We start from the raw sequence: 14732 nt of genomic DNA, 5'->3' as shown, positions 1-14732 counted from the left end.
AAACATCCGTTGGTCCACTGTTTCCGATGTGATAGTGAAGTGGAAACGTGAAGGGACACGTACAGCACAAAAGCGTACATGCCGACCTCGTCTGTTGACCGACAGAGACCGCCGATGGTCGAAGAGGGTCGTAATGTGTAATAGGCAGACATCTATCCAGATCACCCCACAGGAATTCCAAACGGCATCAGGATGCACTGCAAGTACTACGACAATAAGGAGGTGAGAAAACTTGGATTTTATGGTCGAGAGGCTGCTCATAAGCCATACATCACGCCGGTAAATGCCAAAGGACGCCTCGCTTGGTGTAAGGAGCGTAAACATTGGACGATTGAACAGTGGAAAAACGTTGTTTGGAGTGACAAATCACGGTACACAATGCGGCGATCCGATGGCAGGGTGTAGATATAGCTAATCCCGATGAACGTCATCTGCCAGCGTGTGTAGTGCCAACAGTAAAATTCGGAGGCTGTGGTGTTGTGGTGTGGTCGTATTTTCCATGGAGGGGGCTTGAAATCCTTGTTGTTATGCATGGAACTATCACAGGTCAGGTCTACATTAATGTTTTAAGCACCTTCTTGCTTCCCGCTGTTGAAGCGTAATTCGGGGATGGCGATTGCATCTTTCAACACGATCGAGCACGTGTTCATAATGCACGGTCTGTGGCGGAGTGGTTGCACGACAATAACATCCCTGTAATGGACTGGCGTGCACAGAGTCCTGACCTCAATCCTATAGAACACCTTTGGGATGTTTTGGAACGCCGACTTCGTGCCAGGCCTCACCGACCGGCATCGATACCCCTCCTCAGTGCAGCACTCCGTGAAGAATGAACTATCATTTCCCAAAATATCTCCCAGCGCCTGTTTGCACGTACGCCTGCGAGAGTGGAAGCTGTCATCAAGGATAAGGGTGGGCCAACACCATATTGAATTCCAGCATTACCGATGGAGGGCGCCACGAACTTGTAAGTCATTTTCAGCCAGGTGTCCGGATACTTTTGATCACATAGTGTACGTAAACAGGCAGAATACGGCGCTGCGGTCGGCAAAGCCCATATAAGAAAATAACTGCCGGCGAAGCTGTTAAATCTGTTACTGCTGCTACTAGGGCAGGTTATCAAGATTTAAGTGAGTTTGAGCATGGTGTAATAGTCGGCGCACGAGCGATGGGGCACAGCCAGTCCGAGGCAGCGATGAAGTGGGGAGCTGCCCGCGCGACCATTTTCGAGTGTACCGTGAACATCAGGAATCCGGTGAAACATCAAATCCCCGATATCGCTGCAGCCGGAAAAAGATCCTGCAAGAACGGGACCAACGACGACTGAAATGAATGGTTCAACGCAACATAAGTGCAACCCTTCCGCAAATTGCTGCAGATTTCAATTCTGGGCCATCAAAAAGTGTCAGCGTGAGTATCATTCAACGAAACATCATCGATATGGACGTTCGGTGCCAAAAGCCCACTCGTCTACCCTTGATGACTGCACGACACAAAGCTTTACACCTTGCCTGGGCCCTTCAACACCGACTTTGGACTGTTCATGACTGGAAACATGTTGCCTGGTCAGACGAGTCTCGTTTCAAATTATATCGAGCGGATGGACGTGTACAGGTATTTTGACAACCTCATGAATCCTTGGAACATGCATATCAGCATGGGACTGTTCAAGCTGATGGAGGGTCTGTAATGGTGTGGGGCATCTGCAGTTGGTATGATATGGGACCCCCGATACGTCTTGATATGATTCTGACAGGTGACACGCACGTAAGCATCCTGTCTAATCACCTGCATCCTTTCACATCCATTGTGCATTCCGACGGACTTGAGCAATTCCAGCAGGACAATGCGATATGCAACACGTCCAGAATTGCTACAGAGTGGCTCCAGGAACACTCTTCTGAGTTTAAACACTTCCGCTGGCCACCGAACTCCCCAGATATGAACATTATTGAGCATATCTGGGATGCCTTGCAACGTGCTGTTCAGAAGAGATCTCCAGCCCCTCTTACTCTTACGGATTTATGGACAACCCTGCAGGATTTATGGTGTCAATTTCCTGCAGCACTACTTCAGACGTTAGTCGATTCCATGCCACGTCTTGTTGCGGCACTTCTGCGTGCTCGCGGGGGCAAGATGACCTTCCAGCACCTAGTGCGCGAGATAGCCCAGGACTTCCTGGCCGACCTGCGCTTCCAGAGCTCCGCAGTCATGGCCTCGCAGGAGCCAGCGAGGCCTACCTCGACGGCCTATTCGAAGACACCAACCTTGTACAGGATTACTAGCTTGGAGAGGTGCATCGAAGCAGTCTTCAGACTGAAGGCCACAACATGCTAATCATCTTAAAAAGTGGTTACGCCCCGAAGAATCAACTGAAGAGATGCATCTAAAGGGTGCAAAAAAGGGCAACTCGTTTTGTATTATCACGTAGTAGGGGAGAGAGTGTGGCAGATATGATACGCGAATTGGGATGGAAGTCATTACAGCAAAGACGTTTTTCGTCGCGGCGAGATCTATTTACGAAATTTCAGTCACCAACTTTCTCTTCCGAATGCGAAAATATTTTGTTGAGCCCAACCTACATAGGTAGGAATGATCATCAAAATAAAATAAGAGAAATCAGAGCTCGAACAGAAAGGTTTAGGTGTTCGTTTTTCCCGCGCGCTGTTCGGGAGTGGAATGGTAGAGAGATAGTATGATTGTGGTTCGACGAACCCTCTGCCAAGCACTTAAATGTGAATTGCAGAGTAGTCATACAGATGTAGATGTAGATGTAGACTTTGTTGGCTTGCCGCAAGAACAGAACTGAATCTTTGCGCCGTTTTGAAGCGTGTTAAATACTGCTTTGGTAATTCAATCCGTTAGTTATATCGAACTGTCTGCGACTGCTCGCCCAACCTTCGTGTAACAATGTAAGAAAAGACATTCCTTTGTAGCTGACAAAGCTGCAGAGTAGTTTATACGTTCCCGTGTGGCGGACTGAATTAATAACAGTGTAACGAATTCTGCTGGTAGTTACCCTTCATGTACGTTGGCAGCTGTGTCAGCAGCGTGTAGAACCCCCAGTTTTCAGTGAAATGAGCGAATAACACGGCCCATACCGGCGGCGATGTCAAGAACTTCAGCCAAGGAATGTGGACATTCTCCTGTAAAATAAGACAGTAATTTATTCCAATTTTACAAAGCGCTTTTACATAGAAAAATGCCATTCATGTTTAAATTTCGTGTTGCGCCATATATCTCTGCTAGCAACAAATTTTGGAGACAATTTTCTGTAACAAAACGACTACGAAGGTGACTTTATACTGTATCTCGCTAAAACTTGTGAATGTAAGGAGAAATGATTTCTGTCCCATCAATGTCATCCCGCCTGTGTGAGTTCCTGTATTGGGAGCAGCAGTGAAATTGTGTGTATAGTGTTTGTAATGAAGTTCCTGCTTCAGCGTGGCCCCAAGTCTGGGAGGGACCTCTGAAAAAGGAAATACGAGATAACACGCAGTGTGATCACATGTAAAGCCAAAGTACTATTAAAAATTAACAAGTCAAATGAAATGACGGGCGCCTGCCGTCAAATACTGCAACCCAACGACCCATGTTCTCCTTCCTGAAAGAAAATATAAGAACTCTTAAACGGAGAAAAGTGTCGAAACGAAGGTGGCATGCAACAAGTACAAAATTATTATTTTTCAGTGTCTGTGTTTTACGTTGTACTACGCAATATCTTTCAGACATGCATGCATGTATAAAACAGAAGAAATGCATTCGCAATTGCGAATAGCGTTAGACTTCGCTACACAACGTATTGGCGACACATCAAAGCCGGCCGCGGTGGTCTAGCGGTTCTAGGCGCTCAGTCCGGAGCCGCGCGACTGCTACGGTCGCAGGTTCGAATCCTGCCTCGGGCATGGATGTGTGTGATGTCCTTAGGTTAGTTAGTTCTAAGTTCTAGGGGACTGATGACCATAGATGTTAAGTCCCATAGTGCTCAGAGCCATTTGAACCATTTTTGACACATCAAAATTTGTGTTGGACTGAAACTCATACCCGACAGTGCAGATGAAGCCTAATTGTACACTCTTGGAAATGGAAAAAAGAAGACATTGACACCGGTGTGTCAGACCCACCATACTTGCTCCGGACACTGCGAGAGGGCTGTACAAGCAATGATCACACGCACGGCACAGCGGACACACCAGGAACCGCGGTGTTGGCCGTCGAATGGCGCTAGCTGCGCAGCATTTGTGCACCGCCGCCGTCAGTGTCAGCCAGTTTGCCGTGGCATACGGAGCTCCATCGCACTCTTTAACACTGGTAGCATGCCGCGACAGCGTGGACGTGAACCGTATGTGCAGTTGACGGACTTTGAGCGAGGGCGTATAGTGGGCATGCGGGAGGCCGGGTGGACGTACCGCCGAATTGCTCAACACGTGGGGCGTGAGGTCTCCACAGTACATCGATGTTGTCGCCAGTGGTCTGCGGAAGGTGCACGTGCCCGTCGACCTGGGACCGGACCGCAGCGACGCAGGGATGCACGCCAAGACCGTAGGATCCTACGCAGTGCCGTAGGGGACCGCACCGCCGCTTCCCAGCAAATTAGGGACACTGTTGCTCCTGGGGTATCGGCGAGGACCATTCGCAACCGTCTCCATGAAGCTGGGCTACGGTCCCGCACACCGTTAGGCCGTCTTCCGCTCACGCCCCAACATCGTGCAGCCCGCCTCCAGTGGTGTCGCGACAGGCGTGAATTGAGGGACGAATGGAGACGTGTCGTCTTCAGCGATGAGAGTCGCTTCTGCCTTGGTGCCAATGATAGTCGTATGCGTGTTTGGCGCCGTGCAGGTGAGCGCCACAATCAGGACTGCATACGACCGAGGCACACAGGGCCAACACCCGGCATCATGGTGTGGGGAGCGATCTCCTACACTGGCCGTACACCACTGGTGATCGTCGAGGGGACACTGAATAGTGCACGGTACATCCCAACCGTCATCGAACCCATCGTTCTACCATTCCTAGACCGGCAAGGGAACTTGCTGTTCCAACAGGACAATGCACGTCCGCATGTATCCCGTGCCACCCAACGTGCTCTAGAAGGTGTAAGTCAACTACCCTGGCCAGAAAGATCTCCGGATCTGTCCCCCATTGAGCATGTTTGGGACTGGATGAAGCGTCGTCTCACGCGGTCTGCACGTCCAGCACGAACGCTGGTCCAACTGAGGCGCCAGGTGGAAATGGCATGGCAAGCCGTTCCACAGGACTACATCCAGCATCTCTACGATCGTCTCCATGGGAGAATAGCAGCCTGCATTGCTGCGAAAGGTGGATATACACTGTACTAGTGCCGACATTGTGCATGCTCTGTTGCCTGTGTCTATGTGCCTGTGGTTCTGTCAGTGTGATCATGTGATGTATCTGACCCCAGGAATGTGTCAATAAAGTTTCCCCTTCCTGGGACAATGAATTCACGGTGTTCTTATTTCAATTTCCAGGAGTGTATTTGCAATTGGGAATACACGGTGAACGTTAATGAAACTAACAATCTGCAGCAACGGATTCCTGATTGGAAATGGAGGGAAAAAGGTCTGGTGAACATGTGTCCAAAAATGGACGACAGCAGATCGTCCCAGAACACAGTACAGAGCTGCATCGCATCCACGTCGCAACAGATGTTCAAACTGGCCTCCATGGGATGCAATGGACTCGTTCCAACGTCGCGTTATGGACCTCTTTCGAGCGTTCTGGCCTCTCTCCAAATAGCATCACACACGTCGCGAAACGCTGTTGAAGGATCTGCACATCAGAAACTGGTTTAGCATACACAACGCTTTTTTCAGATGCCCCCAGCGGTAAATATATAGGGTGTTTATGTACGGCGACCTAGCGGACAATGCTACAGGGCCTCCGCGTCCTATCCAACATCTGGGGAAGATGTTGGCGAGATGTCGGCGAACTGTAATGCGGAAGTGGGGTGGTGCTCTATCGTGCAGAAATCACATAACCTGCCATATTGCCAGAGGCACGTTCTCAAGCGGCTCAGGCAGAGTATTCCGTAGAAAGCCGGAGTACGTTCATCTATCGAGGCGTTGTGGAAAAATAACCGGTGCAAGTATGTGGTCGCCAGGAATGCCTGCTCACACATTGATGCTGAGCTGATGCTGATGACACGCCTCAACCGTTCTCCCAGGAGTGTCTGACGCCCACAGATGACGAGTATGCAGATTGATGATGCCAGGTTAAAAAAGGTTGCTTCGTCGATAAAGAGGACAGAAATCCCAAAATTGTGATTGTCTGATGCAAAACCCATCGGCAAAATCCTTGTAGAGGAAAATCCGCTGCTAATAATCATTGCACTCGTTGTAGGTGATAGTGATAATAGCTGTTGTCATACAGACACACACAATCGTACTTTTGCCTGCACCATCTTGGCGGGCCACACAGGTGGAGCTTCTACTGGAGTTCAGTATCCTGTAGAACTTGGTCCTCCAAATTTGTTGTACACACAGTACGCCGACTCCCTGCACGTACGTCTATCTGGAAGGACCCATGATCTCACAAACGCCCAAAAAGGGCTTGAAATGTTTTGTGACGTGGTTGGTGTCTGTGAGGGTGCTTGTTTTGGTATAGCCGTGCTGCCTCTCTACCGTTTCCATCTGCTTGGCCGTACACAAACACCATCTCGGCTTGTTTCTGACAAGAATACCGGACCATTCTGCTGCTTACAGTTCGCTGCGTCAGTCACACAGCCTGAAACACACAAGCAACACATGGCATGAGGTCAGAAGAACTTTCATTCGTCATTGTCATACGGTGGCAACAGTGCATTTCTGGATACAAATTCATAGGAACTTTTTTCCTCATTTTCCAGTCTGGAATCCATCTTTGTAGTTTGTCGGTTTTATTAGTTTTCAACCTGTGTAGTTCTTCTGTTTCATACAGCTAGCCGCGTGGGGTAACCCCGCAGTCTGAGGCGCCTTGCCACGGTTCGCGCGGCTACCCCCGTCGGAGGTTCGAGTCCTCCTTCGAGCATGGGTGTGTGTCTTGTCCTTAGCGTAAGTTAAAGTTAGATTAAGTAGTGTGTAAGCCTAGCGACCGATGGCCTGAGCAGTTTGCTCCCGTAGGAACTTACAACAAATTTTCATACAGCTGTAGATCGAAGGATTGTATGTCCCTTCAGACATGCATGCATTTCTGAATGACATTTGCATAGTACACAGTAAAACACAAATAATGCAAAATAGTATTACTTGCCTACACAGGCTGCGTCAATAATAAAGCTCTCACTGTGCACGAATCACAACAACAATGCTATTGCCGGATGTGTACACACAGTGACATATTTTGGTTTGGGTCAGTCCAAGAGGGTGGCTCGGATAGCCAAAATGGTTAAGGTGTAAAACCGAAATTCCGGGTTCGAAACTGAAATGAGTAGTGCTGTATTCTTGTTTAAAGGCATGATTAGCATTTCAGAGCAAACTCACAAATCTGCGTGGAGAACACCATCTCATTTCAGCGTACAGTATAAAGAAAGACTACAATGGTGTTTTCTCATTTAAAAAACTGCTATGTTGGGACTATATGTCCCATGCCGTAGCAACCAACTATACACCAATGTCAATTGGGTAAACTACATAGAAGAGCCACAGGAGCTACTGTGGCACACAACAGCCTAAAGGTTTTTGCACGCACGGCAGCTTGGTCGCCACAAGTCCCTGGCCTCATTGACTTACTTTCCTCTCCATCACATGGTCGCAAATAGATCCTGCTCTATCCTGGCATCTGCAAGATATTTAGGCCAGCACCCAGGTTATACCAGGTCAGTTCAGTCCTTCAAGTTCTCTGGACCACGAACCGAGAACAGCATGCACTTCGTCCGTTAGAGTTGTCACTAGGAAACTATCAGGATCTTCAACCCCGTACTCCAGCTAGCAACTTCCACCATATGGAGTCACCAGCACCGTCAGCTGACATCACCAAGACGCGGCGTCTGCACCAGGGACGTGTGTGCGCTTTGGGACTGGCCGTCTTAATGGTCCATATTATTAACTTTTCATTCTAAAGCGAACCTGGAAATTAACTTCGACATTTTCCCAGGGGCCTCGCCCAACGGTTCATTAATGTGTAACTCAAGTTCCGACTGTACGCGATAAACTTAATCCCAGAAGGTGATCCTGTACACTATATTTTTTTAATAAATAAGCTTGTCCAGCATTGTTTACCTCGGCTGTGTTCTCACTGCAACGCCAGCGACGCAGTACGTTTGTAAAATTACATCTGAATGTTAATTATTCCTGAGAAGATCGTTTTATGGCTGGTCTAAGAAGGGAAAAGATCCGCCAGCACGAGTCGAAATTTGACAATGGTACGATCGTGGCCTATTGAGACTACAGGTTATTATTCCGCGATACTGCTGCTCGCAGAGGTCGGGATATCACGATTGTCACGTGAATATGGAATCAGGAGGACTTCGGGAGGGCCATACTCAACGCAAGGCAGGGTCTCAGCGAAAAAGCGTGACTAGCGCCCGAGAGGGCAGACGTAGTGTTTGCTCGGCCGTGCACGATCGTGCAGCCACGTCACCTCTGTTGGGTCGAGAAATGGGCTTGCTTACAGCAAGACTTGTATCCACGTGGACAGTGCGATGACATTAGGAGCACCATTGTCAGTTAGCACGGCGTCTCTTGTTGTGGCCAGCAACAACACTGGACACACGAGTGGCACCACGTCATCGTTTAGACGAGTCCCTCTGCAGTCATTGCACCATAGCCACCTGTCTGTGCAGTCTGTTGGTAGGATCCTCAAGCCAATGATTCGAGTTTTCTCAAAGTCCGAAACATCGCGATAAGCTGCACGCACGTCTTCTTAGCATGCAGTGGTGCAACCTCCCTATGGAAATTTGCAGTAACGTTAGACACGCCCAACGGCCAAGATGTAATGATACCATTCGTCTCTGTGGAATGGTCTTTCCTCGTACTGAAAACGACGAAAGTGAGCTCGCCCAAGGATAAAATTCTAATCAACATATCCCAAAGGCATGGAAATATTGGAATATCAGTTTAGGTAGGGTCTGCTACAGGTATTCATGGTGTAACCCATTCCATTTCCATCAATGTAGTATGCAATCACTTGTAACAATGTGGGTTCCCTTCTCCAAGCAATGCAGGGACACTGTGGCTCCACTTTAGTATCACTGACTATATTTCGCCCTTGCTTCCACCAATAGCAGCCACCACAATTTCGTCGCCTGGTAGCTTTTTCTCCTCTCCATTCGTTTTCTCTCGCTTCCTTTAGCGCTGCCAAATTGGCTGAAGAACTTCGTATTATCCACAGCTAAACAGATGCATTGTCGTGTTGTCCGTCTAGTTTCCCACGAAATGAAAGACACCTAAGCAACGGGTTTTCACCTTCTTTGACTAATTGCTGTCTTCTGCATGCGTGAAACATCGGTGGCTCTCTCTGTCACCGAAATGACCGTATTTTAGGTTGCAAAGCTTCTTAACAACAGGTCAACCTTTCGGCGCCTTGCGCAACCCGTTTCTGGCGACGACATACCGAAACATAGCTTGTTAAATTTTGTAAACGAAACACCGCATCTAATCTCTCACACGGTCTCTCAGGCTACTAAAAGGTGTAGTCCGATGAGCAGGGGCATATGGACTAATGTGTGCTGCCGGAGATTCGTTGTACTCCTGTCGCCAATAATGAAAAATACCATTGTTTGCCTTTCGACACATAAACCAAATACACACACTGGCAGAAAACGAAGAACGAACTCGCCAAAGAAAATGACCTAGAACATTTTATTTTCATCAGTTTCTCCTGGAGTAAAAAATGTAAGTGATACAAAAGTCTGTCCAGTGAATGAATTAATCACAACCTAGTCAGAGCCCACAACTGTTATTGACTAACAGTGGTCTGTTGCCTACAACACCACAATAGTTTAGTGAAATGGAAATGCCGTGTGGCTAGAGCCTCCCGTCGGGTAGACGGTTCGCCTGGTGCAAGTCTTTTGAGTTGACGCCACTTCGGCGACTTGCGTGTCGATGGGGATGAAATGATGATGATAAGGACAACACAACAAATGGTTCAAATGGCTCTGAGCACTATGGGACTTAACATCTGTGGTCATCAGTCCCCTAGAACTTAGAACTACTTAAACCTAACTAACCTAAGGACATCACACACATCCATGCCCGAGGCAGGATTCGAACCTGCGACCGTAGCAGTCGCGCGGTTCCGGACTGAGCGCCTAGAGCCGCTAGACCACCGCGGCCGGCGACAACACAACACCCAGTCCCTGAGCGGAGAAAATCTCTGACCCAGCCGGGAATCAAACCCGGGCCGTTAGGTATGACATTTCGTCGCGCTGACCACTCAGCTACCAGGGGCGGACGACAGTTTATTAAACACTGTACACATGTAAGGGTGGCATCCATCAGCACAGTTTGTGTAAATAAATGATTTTTTGAAAGCTGATATTGCCGCCCTTCTCGAATAGGAAGGCCATGTCGAAGAACTAAATGAAATTGAAGGCTAGGATTTAATGACGCGTCGATGATGTGCTCATTTGAGACGCAGCTGAAACTCAGATTGAGGAAAGATGAGGAAGGAAATCATCCGTCCCCTTTCAAAAGCACCATCCCAAATGGTTCAAATGGCTCTGAGCACTATGGGAACACCATCCCACCATTCACCTTTATCGATTTTAAGAAGTCACGGAAAATGTAAAACTGACGTCTTGCCGAACATGAGTCCAATGTCGAAAAACTGCTACATATCGCTCGGTTACGAAGAACTGTCCAGCACATTGGACGGAAGAAGTATTCTGCGTATCAGGATTGGTGCCAGTGGGCCGAGAAAAATATACATACTCTTCGGGAGAGCACCAACGTTCAGCTTCTCGTCTGGACAGCCGCATAGTGAGCATTTACTGAAGCGTTCGATACAGCTTCACCAACTAACAACGGAACTGTCACCTTCCAGACTTATCTAAACTTCGAGTTACACTACAAACAACGGTAGTTCACCATATGTAAAATTGGTATCCACATACGTCGACTGCGCCGACTCACAAGCAAGCTCCCACCTTCCAAAGGAACCTAGACCTCGGGCTACGCTGCAGATCAGCATGTCACCAAGATATGTAGAGGCACCAAAGAAATATTGGCAGTGTTCTGTTCTCTCCCTCCGTTTGCACACATAAGACTCCACATGCCACATCCACATTACGTTGTGGGACGAAGCTGACAACCGGTATCTATAGATTCTGTTTAACAAGATGGGATGGGTCGCCATCGCTGAAGGCGTCACAGACAAGGTCCAAGGTTGCACCCAGGGATTCTGTAACGTTACGAGTACGTGGGTGAGTTTTTCCTTAACCTATGGCTGGTACTGGGGAGAGCCGGATTTGCTTGCTTGGCTGGGTGTGAGTCGGCAGGGAAGGCAAGCAGCGCCGTCAGAAACGGCTAAATCCCAAAGCGGGGAATTTGGACTTCTGCTGCTCGCACGGCCTTTGTGCAAGAGATGCTGAAATATGGTGGAGTATCAGACAAGCTGAAAAATGGCTTACTACAGCTCTAAGAATGCATAATAATTTGGTCGAGTATTGAAGCAAATCTGAGTAAGTAATTGCTGAGAACATTTCTTGTGGGGAAACAGCGATCTGGCAAAAAGTACCTTAAAATGGATTATAAACAGTCTCGATCGCAAAAATATTTGTTTCGGTGGTAACCAGTTTCGGTCAGTGTTTGGCCATCTTCAGACCCTCATACCATGATAGTAGGCGTTGGCGGTGAAGGTAATGGTTGTTGTAACTCCAGTTTGACGTTCGTGGAGTTACAACACCGACTCCATTCACCGCCACCACCGTCCAACATAATATGAGAGTCTGAGGATGGTCAAACGCTGACCGAAACTGGTTACCATTGAAACGAATGTTTTTGCGGTCGAGGCTGTTTATAATCCATTTTTAAAGTACTGCTGGAGGGAATTGACACCATGAATCCTGCAGGACTGTCCATAAATCCGTAAGAGTACGAGGAGGTGAGGACCTCTTCTGAACAGCACGTTGCAAAGTATCCCAGATATGCTCAATAATGTTCATGTTTGGGGAGTTTGGTGGCCAGCGGAAGTGTTTGAACTCAAAAAAGTGTTCCTGGAGCCACTCTGTAGCGTGTCGCATTGTCCTGCTGGAATTGCCCAGGTCCGTCGGAATGCACAATGGATATGAAAGGATGCAGGCGATCAGACAGGATGCTTACGTGCGTGTCACCTGTCAGAATCGTATCAAGACGTATCAGGGGTCCCATATCATTCCAACTGCAGATGCCCCACACCATTACAGAGCCTTCATTAGCTTGAACATTCCCATGCTGATATGCATGTTCCAAGGATTCATGAGGTTGTCAAAATACCTGTACACGTCCATCCGCTCGATATAATTTGAAACGAGACTCGTCTGACCAGGCAACATGTTTCCAGTCATGAACAGTCCAAAGTCGGTGTTGAAGTGCCCAGGCAAGGTGTAAAGCTTTGTGTCGTGCAGTCATCAAGGGTAGACGAGTGGGCTTTTGGCACCGAACGCCCATATCGATGATGTTTCGTTGAATGATACGCACGCTGACACTTTTTGATGGCTCAGAATTGGATATCTGCAGCAATTTGCGGAAGGGTTGCACTTATGTCGCGTTGAACCATTCATTTCAGTCGTCGTTGGTCCCGTTCTTGCAGGATATTTTCCCGGCTGCAGCGATATCGGGGATTTGATGTTTCACCGGATTCCTGATGTTCACGGTACATTCGAAAATGGTCGCGCGGGCAGGTCCCCACTTCATCGCTGCCTCGGACAGGCTGTGCCCCATTGCTCGTGTGCCAACTGTAACACCACGCTCAAACTCACTTAAATCTTGATAACCTGCCATAGTAGCAGCAGTAACAGATTTAACAGCTGCGCCGGCAGTTGTTTTCTTATATGGGCTTTGCCGACCGCAGCGCCGTATTAAGCCTATTCATATATCTTTGTATTTGAATAGACATGCCTATACCACTTTCTTTGTCACTTCAGTGTATTTTGCCTGTAACTTTATTTAAATGTTGATTGCAAGTGCTGTTAATAAACTTTACTAATTTAAAAGTGGTCAGCTGCATGTGTTAGCAGACACCATGACTGAAAAGCGAACGGAAAGACTCTTCTGTCAAGAAGGCGTAAATAATTGTTTAAACAATATTTAACGACCGTTCGTTGTCATTCAACGGGAGCGCGCTTGTGCAAGAAGAGTAGCTTATTTATTAACGAACAAACCTTTATTTGTAATTATTGTGGATGATCTGAGTGTGACTGAATCTTTATAACATTTATTTATTTAAATATTTTTGAAATGAGTTAGTTTAGTCCTAGAAATGGTGAAGAAGAATCGAATCATGCATGTAGAAAGGAACGACGTATTTTTGGTGGGGACGGACTTCAGCCAATGGAAAAGCAGACAGTAGTGGTACACTACGAGAGTTAATTGGAGAGTGGTACATTTTTGAGTGAAAAGCTCAAGGAAGCGATTCTGGGCAATTTTACGCGAGTTCTGGAAGGAGGCAGACCTGCCTGAGGTAACGAGTGGTATTCAATCGTGGAGGTGTTTGACTCTGGGCAGTTAACGACCGGTAACATAGTTTAACTTCTGAAGGGAATTTATATTTCGAGACGTCTGCATGTGCTCCAAAGTAGGACTCTAACTTTTACCACTTGTATTATGGAACTGAGTATAGACAAAGTATGAGTATGTAAATTATCACGTTGAACTCTGAACTGTTTTGATCCGGTGAACATTTCGTGTATTGTTATTACGAAACTGAGTTAGTTTTCGCGTTTCTTTGATGACTGTTTAATTTGGGGATTTTACTACTATTCTCATAACCCTCTGAACTAAACTTCACTGCATTTGATAAGAGTGTTTCCTGTCTGTGTTTTAACTGAACATCACAGGACCACTTCTCGCTTATTTGAGACGTGCTTGCTTCAATAAACATTGTTCATTATAATTCTCGGTCCTCTACAGCAATTACACACGTTAGAACTGAACCGTTCTTATTAAATTATTCATTTAACTTATTTTGTATTCTTGTGCATGTTATTAGTTCTCAATTCTAGCCAATTCACAGACGTTCTGACTTCAGGATCAGAGCTGCAGGTTATTATTTGCAGCGAATTCCTTGCGGGACATGAATGTAGACGTCTACGGCTTCACCCTATGACTACATCGAGCTACTCTTTTTAAACAGAGTCATGTGTAATCCAAGTATCTAAGTATGAGTAATTGCAAATTAAAGACGCAACTGGTTGCTCCTATGGGATGCTGCTCAGAAGAACAACTACTCAGCAGTAACCGTTATTTACCATCGCAATGCTATCAGAACTGTCTGTGGGAAGCACAGGTTTGAGGGAGGGTGTCACTCTCCGGGCTGTATCTCACCATCGAGCAACCCTTTTCAGGTGGAGTAGCTAAAGACCAAATGGAGGAATGAATGCCAATAGACGTATTTAGTTGTGAGGCTACATTCTGTCTCGGTGTGTCAGTGTTTAGGGCACCACCAGCCTGTTTGTGTTAGGAATCGACGTACGGGGCCAGCTCTAGGCAAAACAGTGTGGGAAATCGAGGTCTTTAATGAACGCGTCGAGGAAATGCTATACAGGGTGAGTCACCTAACGTTACCGCTGGATATATTTCGTAAACCACATCAAATAC

General features: G+C 47.3%; 1 protein-coding gene across 1 annotated transcript in view; it reads right to left on the bottom strand.

The window, feature by feature from the left end:
- Nucleotides 1-14732, bottom strand: part of LOC126163035 (vesicular glutamate transporter 2-like) — a 181937-nt gene that overhangs the window by 21781 nt on the left and 145424 nt on the right. Inside the window, exon 7 of the mRNA XM_049919908.1 lies at nt 3020-3146. Within this exon, the coding sequence (XP_049775865.1) occupies nt 3020-3146 (127 nt within the window). The remainder of the gene's footprint in view (nt 1-3019; nt 3147-14732) is intronic.

This window comes from Schistocerca cancellata, chromosome 2, assembly GCF_023864275.1.
Source record: "Schistocerca cancellata isolate TAMUIC-IGC-003103 chromosome 2, iqSchCanc2.1, whole genome shotgun sequence".
Taxonomy (NCBI): Eukaryota; Metazoa; Arthropoda; class Insecta; order Orthoptera; family Acrididae; genus Schistocerca; species Schistocerca cancellata.
This window is presented reverse-complemented; position numbering and strand designations above follow the sequence as displayed.